This window comes from Bubalus kerabau, chromosome 4 (assembly GCF_029407905.1).
Source record: "Bubalus kerabau isolate K-KA32 ecotype Philippines breed swamp buffalo chromosome 4, PCC_UOA_SB_1v2, whole genome shotgun sequence".
NCBI classification, from domain to species: Eukaryota; Metazoa; Chordata; class Mammalia; order Artiodactyla; family Bovidae; genus Bubalus; species Bubalus kerabau.
In genome coordinates this window covers 19,727,180-19,742,982 of record NC_073627.1, presented here as the reverse complement: position 1 = coordinate 19,742,982, position 15,803 = coordinate 19,727,180, and the positions used below count along the sequence as shown (strand labels likewise).

At 52.0% G+C, this 15,803-nt stretch overlaps 1 protein-coding gene across 5 annotated transcripts in view; it reads left to right on the top strand.

Annotated features, from left to right (window-relative positions):
• DBF4B (DBF4B-CDC7 kinase regulatory subunit) overlaps positions 1 to 15,803 on the top strand; it is a 33,772-nt gene that overhangs the window by 13,875 nt on the left and 4,094 nt on the right. For 4 of the 5 annotated variants that reach the window (XM_055575690.1, XM_055575692.1, XM_055575691.1 and 1 more), the window contains 9 exons: positions 2 to 52; positions 852 to 939; positions 2,059 to 2,132; positions 3,829 to 3,862; positions 5,297 to 5,342; positions 7,768 to 7,899; positions 12,814 to 12,922; positions 13,051 to 13,175; positions 14,033 to 14,263. In XM_055575690.1, the coding sequence (XP_055431665.1) occupies positions 2 to 52; positions 852 to 939; positions 2,059 to 2,132; positions 3,829 to 3,862; positions 5,297 to 5,342; positions 7,768 to 7,899; positions 12,814 to 12,922; positions 13,051 to 13,175; positions 14,033 to 14,263 (890 nt within the window). The remainder of the gene's footprint in view (position 1; positions 53 to 851; positions 940 to 2,058; positions 2,133 to 3,828; positions 3,863 to 5,296; positions 5,343 to 7,767; positions 7,900 to 12,813; positions 12,923 to 13,050; positions 13,176 to 14,032; positions 14,264 to 15,803) is intronic. The other variant, XM_055575689.1, reaches the window with a different exon arrangement.

Here is a 15,803-nt window from a genome sequence, read left to right as displayed (position 1 = left end):
GGTGCCTCTGAGCAGAGGGAAGGAGCTCCTGCAGAAGGCCATCAGAAACCAGGTGAGCAGAGGGGGACGGGCTGGAGGCCGGTGTGTCTGGCGCAGGGAGAGAATAAGCCCCGCCTCCGAAGGTTCTTCTGAAGCACTGACACAAAAGGCATGCCCGGCCAGGCTTGTAGCACTGTCATGATTTCCTCCTTTCTGACGAGGAAGTGGGGCTCAGAGGAGTTCAGTCATCTGTCCAGAGTCACCCAGGCTGGAGGTGGAAGAGCCAGGTTTTGACTCCATGATCTTAAGAACCTGGGAGAAATGCGGTGGGGTGTCTTTCGCACGTAGCTATTTATCCCTTCTGTGAGGACCCAGGGCCATTACAGTTGAGTGGCAGCAGGAAGAGTTAATGTGATCTTGCAGAGGACTGGTTCAGGTGCCATCAGCAGGTGCCCCAGCCGTGGTCTGTGATGCAGGAGGGTGGTGTGGCCAGTGTAGCTTCCTGTATGATGAGGGTGGTGTTTATTGTGTCCCTCCTGTGGGCTCAGAGCGTTCCTCACAGAAGCTCTCCCGACAAGCCGCTCACATGAACACACATGTCCCTTCCTGGTCCCGAGGTGGCTGGAGCAGAGCCACCAGCCAGATCAGCCACCCGTCCCTCCCAAGGTGGCCAGCCCCCTGCGAAGGACAGGGTCCTCCCAGGGTTTGAAGTCGACTTTCCAGGCTCTGTGCTTGCTCCCCTGCCCACCTTCTCGCAACAGCTCCGCACATGGATGACCTGGAGCTCCCAGAAGCCAGGCCAGCCTGTCCCCAGGTGGTTGAGCCTCAGGCGGGGGTCTCGTCCTCCTGCCTCACTCCACTTGTCTTTCCAGGGCAGCAGCAGTGGAGGCGGCAGTGGACACGGCAGCAGCCTCCTGAGCAACGCCCGCTCCTGGGGGGTGCAGATTCTCCACGTGGACGGTACTCTTCCTGCCCAGGGCCGCAGAGGGGAGGGTTGGCAACTTTGCCTGGGAACCTGGGCTGTGAGAAGGGTCCGCGTCATGTACTGGCTGAAGCCAGATGTATTCAGTCACTTACTGTGTTGGTCCACAGAGGTGGAGAGCAGCCGCAGCAATAGCAGAGCGCAGGTGCTGGGAAGGGCTGCTTCCTTTAACCCCGGTGCCAGCTTTCCTCAGCAGGATTGAATAAGAACCAATCCTAATATCCATTACCCCTTATCAGGCATTTACTCTGAACTAGGAAACACCTCATTTAATCCTCACCACAGTCTCTGCCCATTGTACAGATGAGGAAGTTGAGCCTCAGGGAATAGATTGAGTAAATTACTCATAGTCTTACCAGGCCCACATTCCCTCCTAGTTTGGCTCAACTACATTTCCTGTTCTTTCTTTCCTCTAGGGTTTGCCACACATTATAACCACCTGTGTGCAGGCTGTAATACATTTACATGAGAGCAGCTGTCTTGAATCTGCTGGCAGTGGCCAGCCCTCCTACCCAGCTCCACTTTGAGTCTGGCATTTTCTCTGACCCATTAAAGGGGGCAGGTCTAGATCCAGCCTGAGATCTGTCGGAGGGGCAGGGAGCTGTGCCAGGCAGGTCCTGGTCTGGGATGGTGGGAGGTTCCATCGTCTCTGGAAAACCAGCCATTTCTGACTTGATCTAATTTCCTGCTTTTCTGTGTATTAGAGAAGCTCCAGCATGTATAGCTCCTGCAGGGTCTCCCACCAAGGATATAACTGAGTAAATGCCATGGCTTGATCTCCCCCACAAAACTGCTCTTCAGTAGCACCTTAAAGCCCTTTATGGGTCATCAGGCACCTCCTGTTCAAGACTTGTATTCAGTGCTCCAAAGGAGCATGCAGCCAGCACAGGTGCTTTTCCAGGGATAGAGCACCCTGCGCTCTCTTTTATTATCAGCAGGTGCAGAGATGACACGTAGCCAGAAGGTGGCAGGCAAGGCTGGTGTGATCCAGTGAGCCAGGCCAGGTGGGACCTTCAGTCCCCCAGCCCCAGGACAGGGCTGTGCTGGGGAAACAAGAAGAGGAAGCCTTTGGCCACAGCCCTCTGTTTCCTCCCCAGAAATGCTGATACGGGTGCAGCAACTGTCTCTTGATGCTCCACGTGTGAAGAAACAAGGGCTGAAGAAGCCAGAGGTAAGTCATCCCCTCCCAAACCGAAGGGAAATGGGAAAGGCTGTGACAGCATTGGCAAATCCATGACCTGCCGCAGCCGCCTCCTCCCGGCCTTGCTGGGGAAGTGGGAGGAACACAGCCTCTCAGCTCAGCCCTGGTGCCTGCAGCCCTGTGTGGGGCCAAGGACTGCCTGCAGCTAAGTCCTCATGGCCTGCTGGCCAGGCTGCCATTCTGGGGATAGTTCTTGGTCTGGAAACGAGCCTGCAGATTGCATGGGTGATGGCAGGGGGGTAGTGGCATTTGAAATAGCTGCCATATTCCAAATTCTTGTTTGGCTTTTCCTTCTTTTTCTGGGGTTAGAACTGTGTACTACCTCAAGAGAGCCCAGGCTGATTTAAAGCTGCAGGGTCTTCACCCAGCCCTGAATTCAAGGAAGAATCAGGCTCTACAAGTCTGTCCAGGGCCTGGCACCCAGGAGAGGGACCACATCCAAACCAGGTGGAACGCTCAGCCTCACCAGCCCTCACCCCACCCCCTCTGGTCTGGGCATCTTTAAGGTTTTGCTGTAATGTATACAGGCCTTCCCTGATGGCACAAGCATTAAAGAATCAGCCTGCAATGCAAGAGACCAGAATTTGATCCCTGGGTTGGGATGATACCCCCTGGAGGAGGAAATGGCAACCCTCTGCAGTATCCTTGCCTGGAAAATTCCATAGACAAAGGAGCCCGGCTGGCTACAGTCCATGGGGTCGCATACACTGAAAGTCTCTTTCTCCTCCGACTTCTGCTCCCCAACCACCAAGCTCCCTCCCTGAGGTCAATAGTGTGAACAGTTGTGCAAATGTCCTTCCAGGACTCCCAAGTATCTACAAGCAAATACATTGAAATTCCCCCCTTTTACGCAAATGTGTAGTATTATTACTTTGCTTTGTTCGCTTAATAATCTCTTTTGTAGCTACTTGGGACTCTTTTGGGGCAAGTTTTGGGTGCAGTCTGCTGATGGGGGAGGGCCTGTTGCAGGCTTCTTTGGGCTGTGTTGGCCCTGGTGGTGTGCCCTGGAAGAGAATCTGGAATCCCCTTGGGCCCAGAGGCCCAGACAGTTATATAGCCGCTGGATCTCTTATTCTATCCACACCCTCCCAACTCTTTAGCTGATTTTTTTTTAATTTTGTTTCATTTGGCTTGTAACATTAGCTTTGTTTGACCTTGGCCTGAAAGCCAGTTTTGACAAACACAGTCAGGGTGTGTAAGATAGGGTGCTGAAAACCAAAAGGCATTGTCTTCACCCTCATCCTGTCGGCTGCCCTGGCATGCCAGCCGCGCCCAGAGTACACGGGCTGCTGCCAGTGAGCCCCTCCTCGGCGCCAGGTGTGTCACCTGCTGCAGTTTCATCTGTGCCACATCCGGGGTGTTAGGTGGGAACCCCGAACATCATGGGTGGCACGGGCCCCATTCCCACGGTGGTGGGGTTTGCTCCTCAGCCCTTGCTTGCTTTTTGCTCTGTCCTGCATTCCTTGCACAAAGTCAGGGCCCTTGAGATTCACGCTCAGAGCTCACCATGCAAAGAGCATGGTGCTCAGGTCTGCTCCAGCTCAGGGTCCAGCCGTGGGCAGAAAGCTAAAGTGGGGCAGACGAGGAGCAGCTCGGCTCACCGGGCCCAGTTCCTCGACCCCCCTAGCTCCCTCACATCCTTAACCTATTTTTCCTTTCCATTCAGGGAACATGTCCAGCAGAGTCAAGAACACGGAAAGGTCAGTGCAGGAGCTCTTCCTCATTTAATTGCCATCCCTCCCTCCCTAAACGCTTCCCCACGACTCCCTCTGTGGCAGCATCTGCTCACTTTTCTGCGGCAGGAAGCAAGTCCAGGTTGTGTACAGCCTCGTCCTGTTGCCAGGGCCCGAGCTTCAGAGAGGAGGGCAGCGGGAGAGGGACGTCTGTGAGCAAGTCCAGGGCTGCTGGGCCGGGCCTTCTGTGTAGAGCCAAGACCTCCTGTGGTTGCTCTGGCTCCTGCAGCCTCTGGCTGTTCCCAGGCATCGATGGAAGTTCAGCATCCTTTTCTTTCTGATTCAGGAGCAGTTTGGGGTGGGCAGTTTGACAGCTGCCTACTACTTTCAGAAATGCCAAACTCCCTGAAATTGACAAATAGGCAGATTGACGGGCCCAGCTCCCGGCTCCTCTTGGACAGCAGGAAAGTTTCTCCCCCTGGATATTTCTCCCAAAGATGCTCTGTCGGTGGCATTTATTCGTGCACAAGTGGGAACTAATAAGGAAAGTCACTTGGCACCTCTTACGCTTGCAAATCAAGGAAGTCTGTGGGAGAATTGATTTTAATCACTGTGTCAGTTAATTAGAAAGACGAGGAGTCGCCCCAAAAAAGTAATTAAGGAAGAAAGGCTGCTTCTGCTCGGGCACTGGGAGCTGAGAAGCACCAGCCTCTTGGGGATTTGGTGGCAGCTAGCTGTGCCCAGCCTTTCGGTGCCTCAACTGCCCCTTTGACAGGACTTGGGCATCGTGGAAGGGCAGAAGGGGTTTATAATGCCTCAGAGAATCTGTAAACTGTGCAAATAGCCAGCTAGTAGGGGACAAATCTCTTGATTAACTGACTCCAAATCTGTTTTCCCAGCACCCCTTTGCCCTATTTTTTTCAAGAACCAGATTTCACTTTTTTTTTTTAACTGTCCTTCTGCCAAGACCTCGAAACACTCTTCAGTTCTCCTCCTTGCTGTTCCTGCCCTCCAGAACCCCAGACTCCTCATGGAGAATTCTGTCTGAGAACCATCCTCAGGCCCCCTTGGGATTCTGAGACACCAGGAGTTAAGGTCTGGGAAGGAGCTGAGGCTCTTAGCAGAAACCAGCAAGGGCTGGGTTTCTCTTACCCAGCCAGGTTCCTGACTCTCAAGGTTGACAGCCTTCAGCACCCACATGCAGGAGGCTGAGGGTGGGCACATTTAGGACCCTGGGGCACTGTGTAGCCTCTCCCCCCAAGGGTGGTAGAGGCTGGGGGAGATGGCAGCAGGGGCCTCACTCAGCCAAGGGAAAGGCACTCCTTGGGGCCACGAGGTCTCTGGCTCTGAGAGCCTCTTGGGCTTTGGCAGAGCCTCGTCTCTCTGAGCATTTCCTGTGGGCAGAGCTTAGGCTCTGCACCAGGGCAGACAGATGGCTGACGGGCGCACTCTTCCTTCCAGTGGCCAGACTGAAGGCACCGTTCCTCAAAGTCGAAGATGAAAGCAGGTGAGTGGACCGCCAGACCTACACGGAGAAGAGGTACTCAGGGGCCCCAGGCTGCCATGGGGAGGTCTCATAGATCAGAGGAGCCATGCCCAGCTGGCACTCCTCTTGATCATGAGTCAGAGGTTAATAATCCTATAGGTGAATTCCTTCCTTATTTTTTAAATATTTATTTATTTGGCTGTGCCAGGTCTTAGTTGCAACACGTGGGATCCAGTCCCCTGACCAGGGATCGAACCTGGGCTCCCTGCACTGGGAGCTCAGAGTCTTGGCCACTGGACCACCAAGGAAGTCCCTGAATTCCTTCCTTTCAAAGCTCTGCATTTTTGAGTCTGTGATGTTGCATCCAGGCTGTTTGACTCCCCATTTCCCCCATGTGTACACTGACACTCAATACGAAATCATTGCTGGTGTTAGTGCTGGTCGTCTCTGCTAAAGTGAGGATCTCTGCAGTGCTACTGGGGTTCCCTTGTCAGACCACCTTGTATCAACACTTGACCAAGCCTTTCCATTTGCTGTGTAAAACCCTTTCCTGGTATGTGTTATCTCCTCATAGCCATGGGTAAAACTGCCATGAGAAGAGTCCATCCTCTTCCCAGTGGGGAAACTGAGGTCAGAGACATTAAGGGCCATGAACACAGCCACTTTGCTAGTAAGTCTCAGTCTGAGGCTAGAGTCCACATCCAGCCTGGGGCCCTCTCCCCTCTGCCCTGTCTGTCCCCGTGAGGGCCCTTTCTTACCTAGCAGGAGGGTCACATCAATGATAATCTGATGAGCTGTTAGCCACCTGGGTTGTCACTGACTCTTCGGTAAGTACCAGATTAAAAGTCTGTGAAAATCTAGAATTAACCCCAGAAGTTTTTTTAAAGCCCAGGCGTCCCCAGGAGAGACTCCTGGGTCAGAATGCTCTGTGTCCCTCAGCTTTGGGCTGGCCACCAAGAGACCCAGCCCCAGGAGCCCGGCAGGCCTGCCCATGCCTCACCTGACAGTGGCACATTGGACAGAGTTGGCGCTGGCGGCTCAAAAGCCAGTAGAAGGAATCCAGGGCTGGAAGGAGGCCCTCTCATCTCCCCTTCCGGGCAGGTGGGGGAGGGGCATGTCCTGCGCAGCCCGCCCTTCACAACCAGCCGGGTACAAGTAGTCATGACTGGACCGTTGTGGCTGAGACACCACTAGGGCCTTAGTATCTCTGCACATGGAGCTGAGCCTTCTCTCGATCCTTCTTTGCGTGCTGTTCTAAAGCAGGCGCTCTTCAAAACCCAACATAGCCGCACCAGCCTCAACTTTTCAACCTCCTCAGCAGAAACAAAATAACACGGAGGAGGGCGAAAGCCGGGTACCAGGGCTGTGAAGGGCGCCTCCTTCTCCTTCAGGATCCAAGAAGACATTTTATTTTGGCTGTGCTGTGCACTCTACGGGATCTTGGTTCCCCAACCAGGAATCAAACTTGGGCCCCCTGCGGTGGAAGCTCGGAGTCCTAGCCACTGGACTGCCAGATAAATCCCCAAGAAGACTCATTGGTTAATTTCCTCCTGAGGCTGCAGGGTCTCAATATGTCCCTGGAACCCAGGGCCTGCTTTCCCCTGGAGCACCGTCCACTGTACCGTAACATGGTGTGGTCAGAGGCTGCCGAGTACCCACAGATCACCACGTCTGGCCCCGAAAGTCTCCTGAATGTGAGCTACTTAAGGCAAACGACTCAGTGTATGTCTGACTGCCCAGAACCTTCACTGCACCTCTCTTTTCCATTCAGAGCATCACCCCTCAGATAGTACAAAGGCCCAGCCCATAGCAAAGATATTCCTCTTCATGGAACAGGAAGATCACTGATCTGGTCTTAACATCCTTGCGTTTAGATTCTGCCAGGCTAGAGTTCTCAGAGGTCACTTGAGGGTCGAGAAACAAAATGGAAAGGTGGGAGGAACTAGATCAGAAGTTGGGAGACGTGGCTTCCCATCTGGACTTGGCTGCTTATAGGTCATGAGCCCTTGGGCAAGCCACAGAACCTTTAGGGCTTCGTTTCCTCTTCGTGATATAAAGTATGAAAACACCGTTATTCTGCTCAGCTCAGAGGTTGCAGGATATGGGGGAGGCAATGATTGTAAACAGGCTTGGAAAGTAGACAGGAAGAGTGTTCATTTAAAATATTAATCTAACCCAGTAAGGCAGATAAGAATGTTGTTCTAGTATTTAAAAGCTGGGCAAGTGAGGGATTTCCCTGGTGGTCCAGTGGTTGAGATTCTGAGCTTCTAATACAGGGGGCATGAGTTTGATCCCTGGTCAGGGAACTAAGATCCCACATGCTGTGTGACATGGCCCAAAAAAGATGGGCAGGTGAGAGTCTGCTTTATTAAGATGGGAATTCTCAGCATTTGGGCTGGCCCCTCTTCCTCGCCTTTTCCCTTCCCCACTGGAGTCAAAATGGAAGTTTTGTGTGTTTCAGGAAGTTTCGTCCTTTCCACCTTCAGTTTAAATCCTTTCCTGAAATTTCTTTTCTGGGACCCAAAGCCGCCAGTCCTTTTGAGGCCCCGATGACTCCAAGCAGCTCGCACCATACCAGGTGGGTCTTTCTGGTTCCTGAGTACAAGAGCTGGTTCCAGGTCAAAGTCCTCCCCGCTGGGGGCTTGCTGGTCAGCCTGGGGAATGGCCATGTGTTAGCTCCTTAGGCAAAGTCTATTCTGGGAACTTAGCCCAGAGAAGAGGGACACCAGGAGTGTTCATCCGTTTTATCTGGTGTTCTCCATCCGTACTGAAGAACTTGACTTGTGTCCAAAGGGCATGAGGCTGGTTTCTGAACCTCGGAGTATAAACCTCCTTTCTTAGAGTCTCCTTGTGAAAGTGAAGTCGTTCAGTCATATCTGACTCTTTGCAACCCCATGGACTGTAGTTTAAGGGAGTCTCCTTGGGGGCCTGTTAAAAATGCAGATTCCTGGACTCCCCCCCTGCAGAATCACAGTCTCAGGTGATGGAGACCCCAGAGCTCCATGCTCCCGGGCTCCCCACGTGGTTTCAGTGCACGTCCACATTTGAGGCCTTTGAAGCTAAACATAGCAGGCAGAGGGTCTGGGGGACCTGCCACACTGTGTGGCCTGAAGTGACTTGTAGGCTGCTTGGTACCCCTACTCTGCAGATAGATGAGTTTGGACCCTTCATTGACCAACATGCAGAAGGCATGCAGTTCAGGTGATGACCTGGACACTTTCCCAGACCTTTCTAACCTATGGGCCAGGAGACTAGAGGGCAGATGCCCAGCCCGAGGGTCCCCAGTACCAGGGAGGACCTGTGGTTTACACCAGCAGACAGGGGCTAAGGGGTCAGGAAATAGTGCGAATGGGAGGAAAAACAGAAAGGGACTGTGGCAGTAGATAAAGAGCGGAGGAAGGCGAGAACAAGCCAGGGTGAAGTCTAAGGGCCCTTCATCCCTTTCCCAGAAGATACAAGGGACACAAGAGGGGCAGCCCAGCGGCTGCCTGGGCTGGGGCTGCGGGGGGTGCTTGGCCTGGGAAGGCCTGGGGATGGCACAGGAGCTGATAAAGGGAAGATGAAGGGTTTACAGTGAAGCGTCTGTATTCTTTGCCTATCCTCCAATCTCTAGACCGTGAGTCTCTCCAGAGAGAGTTTATGGACAGTACATCGTGTACCCTTTGTTCTCTCTTCTCACAAAGAGTAGCAAAATATTCACTGTGCTGGATCTTGCTTTTTTTTCCACTGAATATTTCTTAATTTCCTATTAGTACCTGAAGAGCTTCTTCATTCCCTTTAATCACTGCAGGGTATTCCATGGTATGGATTTACCGTATTTTATTTAACACACGCGTGGATGATTTCCAGTCTTTTGCGGTGAATAGTCTTGTTCAGAGTAAATTTATGATTGTTCAAGTATATTTGCAGGACAAATTCCTAAAAGTGGAAATGCCAGGTCAAAGGGTGCCTACATTTATAATTTTGAGAAGTGCAGCCAAATTGCTCTTCGTGGAGGTAATGCCAGGGCACACTTTCACTCGCAGTGGACCAGAGCCCATTTCCTGTCCCCGAGGCTCAGATGGTGAGCTGTCAGACTTGTGACTTCAGCCAGTCCGGTAGATCAAAACCCATATCTCAGTGTAATGCAGTTTTCATTTTTCTCTTTATGAATGCGCTTAAGTATGTTTTCCTATGTTGGATCGTTTGAATCTCTCTTTTTTTATATCTCTTTTTGTGTGAACCTTTTTCATAGCCTTTGCCAGTTTTTCTATTCAGTTATTGATCACTTATTGATTTGTAAGGAGCCCTTGGCTATGCTATTAGTTATAAATATCCTCCTCAGTTCCTGGTGTGTTTTTTTGAGTTTGTTTATATTTTCTACCATGCATATATATATATTTAATTGTTTGTCGTTGAGCTTTTTTACTGTTTCCTGGGTTTTGTGTCATACTTAGAAAGTCCTTAGGGGAATAGTTTGGACCCACTGAATTTGCTCAAATACCAGTACCTTACAGGCCGTTTAAAAATGCAGGACTGACTACAAGTAATAAATGCTGGAGAGGATGTGGAGGAAAGGAAACCCTTCTACACTGTTGGTGGGGATGTAAATTGGTGTAGCCACTGTGGAAAACAGTATGGAGTTCCCTTAAAAAATTAAAAATAGAGTTGCCATATGACCCAGCAGTCCCACTCATAGGTATATATCTGGAGAAAATGCTAATTCAAAAAGATACTTGCACCCCAATTTCATAGCAGGAATATTTACGATAGCCAAGACACAGAACCAACCTAAATGTCCATAAATGGATAAAGAAGATGTGGTGCATATATATATATGTACATATATATATGTATACACACACACAGTGAAATACTGCTCTGCTCAACCATAAGCAAGACTGAAACAATGCCATTTGTAGCAACATGGGTGGATTTAATAGAGATTATGAGTGAAGCAAATCAGAGAAAGAGAGGTATCATATCACTTATATGTGGAATCTAAAAAATAATACAAATGAATTTATTTACAAAATAGACTCACAGACATGGAAAACAAATTTATGGTTACCAAAGGGGAAAGCAGATGGAGGAGGGATCAGTTCAGTTCAGTTCAGTCACTCAGTCTTGTCTGACTCTTTGCGACCCCATGGACTGCAGCACGCCAGGCTTCCCTGTCCATCACCCACTCCCAGAGTTTGCTCAAACTCATGTCCATCAAGTCGGTGGTACCATCCAACCATCACATTCTCTGTCGTCCCCTTCTCCTGCGTTCAATCTTTCCCAGCATCAGGGTCTTTTCCAATGAGTCAGTTCTTCATATCAGGTGGCCAAAGTATTGGAGCTTCAACTTCAGCACAAGTCTTTCCAATGAATATTCAGGACTGATTTCTTTCAGGATTGACTGGTTTGATCTCCTTGCAGTCCAAGGGACTCTCAAGAGTCTTCTCCAGCACCCCAGTTCAAAAGCATCAATTCTTCAGCACTCAGCTTTCTTTATGGTCCAACTCTCACATCCATACATGACTACTGGAAAAACCATAGCTTTGACTAGACAAATCCTTGTCAGCAAAGTAATGTCTCTGCTTTTTAATATGCTGTCCAGGTTAGTCATAGCTTATCTTCCAAGGAGCAAGCATTTAATTTCATGGCTGCAGTCACCATCTGCAGTGATTTTGGAGCCCAAGAAAATAAAGTCTGTCACTGTTTCCATCTATTTGCCACGAAGTGATGGGACCAGATGCCATGATCTTAGTTTTCTGAATGTTGAGTTTTAAGCCAGCTTTTTCACTCTCCTCTTTCACTTCCATCAAGAGGCTCTTTAGTTCCTCTTCACTTTATGCCATAAGGGTGGTATCATCTGTGTATGTGAGGTTATTGATATTTCTCCCAGAATCTTGATTCCAGCTTGTGCTTCATTCAGCCCAGCATTTCTCATGATGTACTCTGCATATAAGTTAAATAAACAGGGTGACAATATACACCCTTGATATACTCCTTTCCCAGTTTGGTACCAGTCCGTTGTTCCATGTCCAGTTCTAACTGTTGCTTCTTGACCTGCATACAGGTTTCTCAGGAGGCAGATCGGGTGGTCTGGTATTCCTATCTCTTTAAGAATTTTCCACAGTTGGTTGTGATCCACATAGTCAAAGACTTTGGCGTAGTCAATGAAGCAGATGTTTTTCTGGACTTCTCTTACTTTTTCTATGATCCAACAGATGTTGGCAATTTGATCTCGGGTTTCTCTGCCTTTTCTAAATCCAGCTTGAACATCTGGAAGTTCTCAGTTCATGTACTGTTGAAGCCTAGCTTGGAGAATTTTGAGCATTATTTTGATAGCGTGTGAGGTGAGTGCAGTTATGCGGTAGTTTGAACATTCTTTGCCATTACCTTTCTTTGGGATTGGAATGAAAACTGACCTTTTCCAGTCCTGTGGCCACAGCTGAGTTTTCCAAATTTGCTGGCATATTGACTGCAGCACTTTCATAGCATCATCTTTTAGGATTTGAAATAGCTTAGCTGGAATTCCATCACCTCCACTAGGTTTTTTCGTAGTGATGCTTCCTAAGGCCCACTTGACTTCGCACTTGAGGATGTCTGGCTCTAGCTGAGTGATCACACCATCGTGGTTATCCAGGTCATTAAGATCTTTTCTGTATAGTTCTTCTGTGTATTCTTGCCACCTCTTCTTAATATCTTTTGCTTCTTTTAGGTCCATACCGTTTCTGTCCTTTATTGTGCCCATTTTTGCATGAAGTGTTTCCATGGTATCTAATCTTTTTGTAGGGATCTCTAGTCTTTCCCATTCTATTGTTTTCCTCTATTTCTTTGCATTGATCATTTAGGAAGGCTTTCTTACTTTTCCTTGCTATATCAGATGGATATATCAGATGGAGGAAGAATAAATCAGGGTTAACAGGTTGGGATTAACAGGTACAAAGTACTGTATATAAAATAAACAAGAAGGTCCTACTGGATAGCACAGGGAAGCATATTGACTATCCTGTAATAAACCATAATGGAAAAGAATATGAGAAAGAAAAAAGAACTAAATCACTTTGCTGCATACCAGAAACTAACACAACATTGCAAATCAACTATACTTCAGTTAACAAATCAAAACTCAAATGCAGGACTGAAATTCAAAGTCAGGCTTGAGAAAGATGTGAAAGTCCTCAGGGAAGGTACAGCTGTGTGGGTCAAATGACCCTGGGTTTGGGTATGAGCATGGAGCTGGAACATCATCAGGGATTCTTGCCTGTGGTTTGAGGTGTGTGGGTGGGATCAAGATGGAGCTAAGATGGGGTACTCACAGAGAGGCCTCATTCCTTGCTGCCTCTCCTGCCCACCTTGTACGAGTGGTGCCAACTGTAGGCAGGCCAGTCTGTGCCTGCCCTACTCTGGCCATTTTGGTCCCTCCTCCCCCACTGGCCTGGACTCCAGGCCACAGGGCCGCAGTTCGCTCTAAGGGCTCCAGCAGTGACCACTTGGCCCCACCCTGTATTCTCCCCAGAGAAGCCAAGGACCAGGAGCCAAGCCGGCGATCGGCTGCCTGCACTGTGCCCAGGAGGAGGAAAGGGTACTGTGAGTGCTGCCAAGAAGCCTTCGAGGAGCTGCATGGGGTGAGCTCCTTCCCCACCACGCAGCTGCTCCCAGACGGTCTCTCCACCCTGGTGAGGTTGGGTGGTCTGCTTGTGTCCCGCCCCAGCCTAGTCTAACATGCCCCCCTACCTCCTCTCACCCCGGGCAGCATCTCCAGAGCCCCAGGCACCAGGGCTTTGCCCTGGAAGCCCACCTGTACGCTGAAGTCGATCGGATCATTGCCCAGCTGAGCCACAGCTTTGCAGACGTCCCCTTCCAGGCCAGCCTCCCCGGGTAAGCACCGCCATGCCACCCTGCCATGGGTGGTGGGCACGACCGCCTTCTCAGCTCTCCTGCTGCTGCCCTGAGGTGGAGAGGAACCCTTGGGATGGCGACAGCAGAGGCCTGGCTGTGGTTCCTCACCTTTCTTACTCCTTCCTTCCCTTTCTTTTCCTGCCATCTTCTGTTCTGTTCTTCTGGGGGTGGTCAAGGGAAGGCCTCCATTTGGGGCTTCAGCCCATCAGATCAGGACGGACCCCAACCAGAGCTCCCTTCCTAACGCCACAATTGGGGACGCAGGGGGAGCAATTCAGCTGTCGCTGCTGCTCCTGGCATGTGTCTGGTCATGTGCCTGTCTGGCCTTCTAGAAGTAGGGTGGGGGATTCCTGGATCTTTCCTGTGTAGGTGAAAAGGAGGGTTTCCTGCTTCTCTAGAATTTTACCCCAGAAAGGATGGCAGAGGATTTGGCAGAATCCCAGGGCCCTCTGAGCAGCACTCCCCTCTGCTGCCCACCAAGGAGCTGTGGCTTCATCCCCTGCACCCCCAAGTCTCCACCTCAGGCAGCCTCCCTGGGCTCAGGGTGGACAGCCAGGATCTGTGCTGCTTTCTCTAGCCACCAAAGGGCAGCCTCCTCCATGACTGCCTTATTAAACAGAGCAGCCTCTAACCTGTTCCTCTGGCCAGCCCCAACCACAGACCGCAGAGCCAAGAATAGGCCTTTCACCTGGGACCCAGAATGGCAGCTCTTTTCTGAACACCAAACCCCATAAGGGTAGCACCATACGGGCCTCCACTGTGCCCCCAGCCCGGGAGGACCCCTGCTTGCTCTGGAGTTGAACTCTGTGACCCACTGGGTGTTTCTGTCCCCACAGGCAGCCAGGCTCCTTGGCTTCCGACTGTGACCCTCTGTGTCCTGAGCTTCCGCCTCCCCACTGGCCCTCCCCTCTCAGGGCAGCGTCTCCCTGGAGGAAGAAAGACGGTCATCAGCAGGCCCCAGGTGCCACCGAGCATGGTGGGACTATGAGTGGCATGAAGGCAGCGGCAGAACCTGTGGAGGCTGGCAAGACTCCTGGACCGATAGCAAGCTGCCGGGAGCTGAAGGGGTCAGCTGACAGCTTTGTGGACCCCCCAGAAACCCCAGGGTCTGGGAGCTCTGCTTACCAGGACCTCCTAACCAGCTCAGGACTTGCTGAACTCTCCTCTGGCCCAGAGCTGCCTCATTTTGGCCACAAGCGGAAGGTTCAGTTCCCCAGTGGCAGTGCCGAAAAGAGGCCGGGCGCATCCTGGCCACAAGCCTCACTCCTTGTCCCGAGAGCCCCCAGCCCCTGTGGCACCCCCAGCTCCTGTGGCATCAGGACAACCAGCAGCAAGCACCTTCCCCTTCCAGGCCATGTGCCCAGGTCTCTGGCCTCCCTCCAGCCTGTGCGCCACCCACAGGAAGAGACCTGCCTCTCCCTCCCAGGCAGCCCCCCAGTAGGTTGGCAGAGTGCTGGGCCACACAGGCCCCCTGGCCTGGGGGAGGAAGGCCCCCAGGACCTAAGTGTTCTGAGAGTGCCACCCCTGGCCCTGTCTCCCAGCAGGCTGAGCAGCTCTGGGCCAGCTGCCAGCCCACCTGCCCTCAGCTGCAGGCACGGAGCCCCCAGGAGGACCTGCAGAGAGCCTGGCTGCCTCTCCCCGCCACCCTCTGCCAGCCGGCGGGCGGACCAGCTGCTCCCGATGGTTCTGGACCTCCCAGCCTCTTCCAGGCCCCTGACTCCCAACCCCAGCCCACCGCCAACAGAGAACTACTTCTATGAGTCCCCGCCCACCCCTGGGCATGCAGCTCTGGGGCCAGACAGCTCCCAACTTGAGGGCAAGTTATACGTCAGCTGAGGGCTGCACACCCAGCCCAGGCTGACCTGACACACAAGGAGGAGCCGGCCCAGAGCCTGGCCCTGGACGACCATGGCCGAGCTCTAGGTGCATTAGACGGAGCCAGTCCTCCCAGCCACCAGGTCTTTGGGGCTGGGGGCTGCCCTCTCCAGCCATGGATCGTGCAGGCACGGCCAGCTGCTCAGACCAGGAGGCAGGGGCAAGGTTGGCATAGGGAGGGCCCACAGAGAAGCCAGAGCAGCAGGAGTCCTGGCCTGGCTTCCTGTCCCTCTGCAGGCACTTGCTCAGCCAAGAGGGTTAGTTGTCGGTGTTCCCCACCCCCACCCCAGCCTCCTTTCCCACAAGCGTGCGGCTCTCCTGCTTTCCGAGATGCCTGTGTGTTGTCCCCTCCCCCAGCCCCCCACGCTGGTGCACACAGATCCTCAGGAACATATGAAGCAGAGGAGGGGCTCGGCTGCGCCATTTCCAAAGCTCCCTCCCCGCCACACTTACTGGGGGCCCAGCACTGACCCTCCCCTGAGCCCAGGATGTGGCCTGAACCCCTCTGGGGACCCCTCTCAGCTCTTCCCTGCCGCCTCAGCTCCGGCTGCCCACCCAGAGTTCTGTTCCAGGGTCAGTAGCTCACCTGCCAACTTCTGCATCCCCCTCCTTCCCCGAGGACCTCCCCCCATTTCTTTCAGCTGAGCCATTAATCTGGAGACAGAGATGAGTTTGCTATCGATTCTTTGACCACTTTTTTTTTTATTATTATTACATCTTGTACTGTGGTTC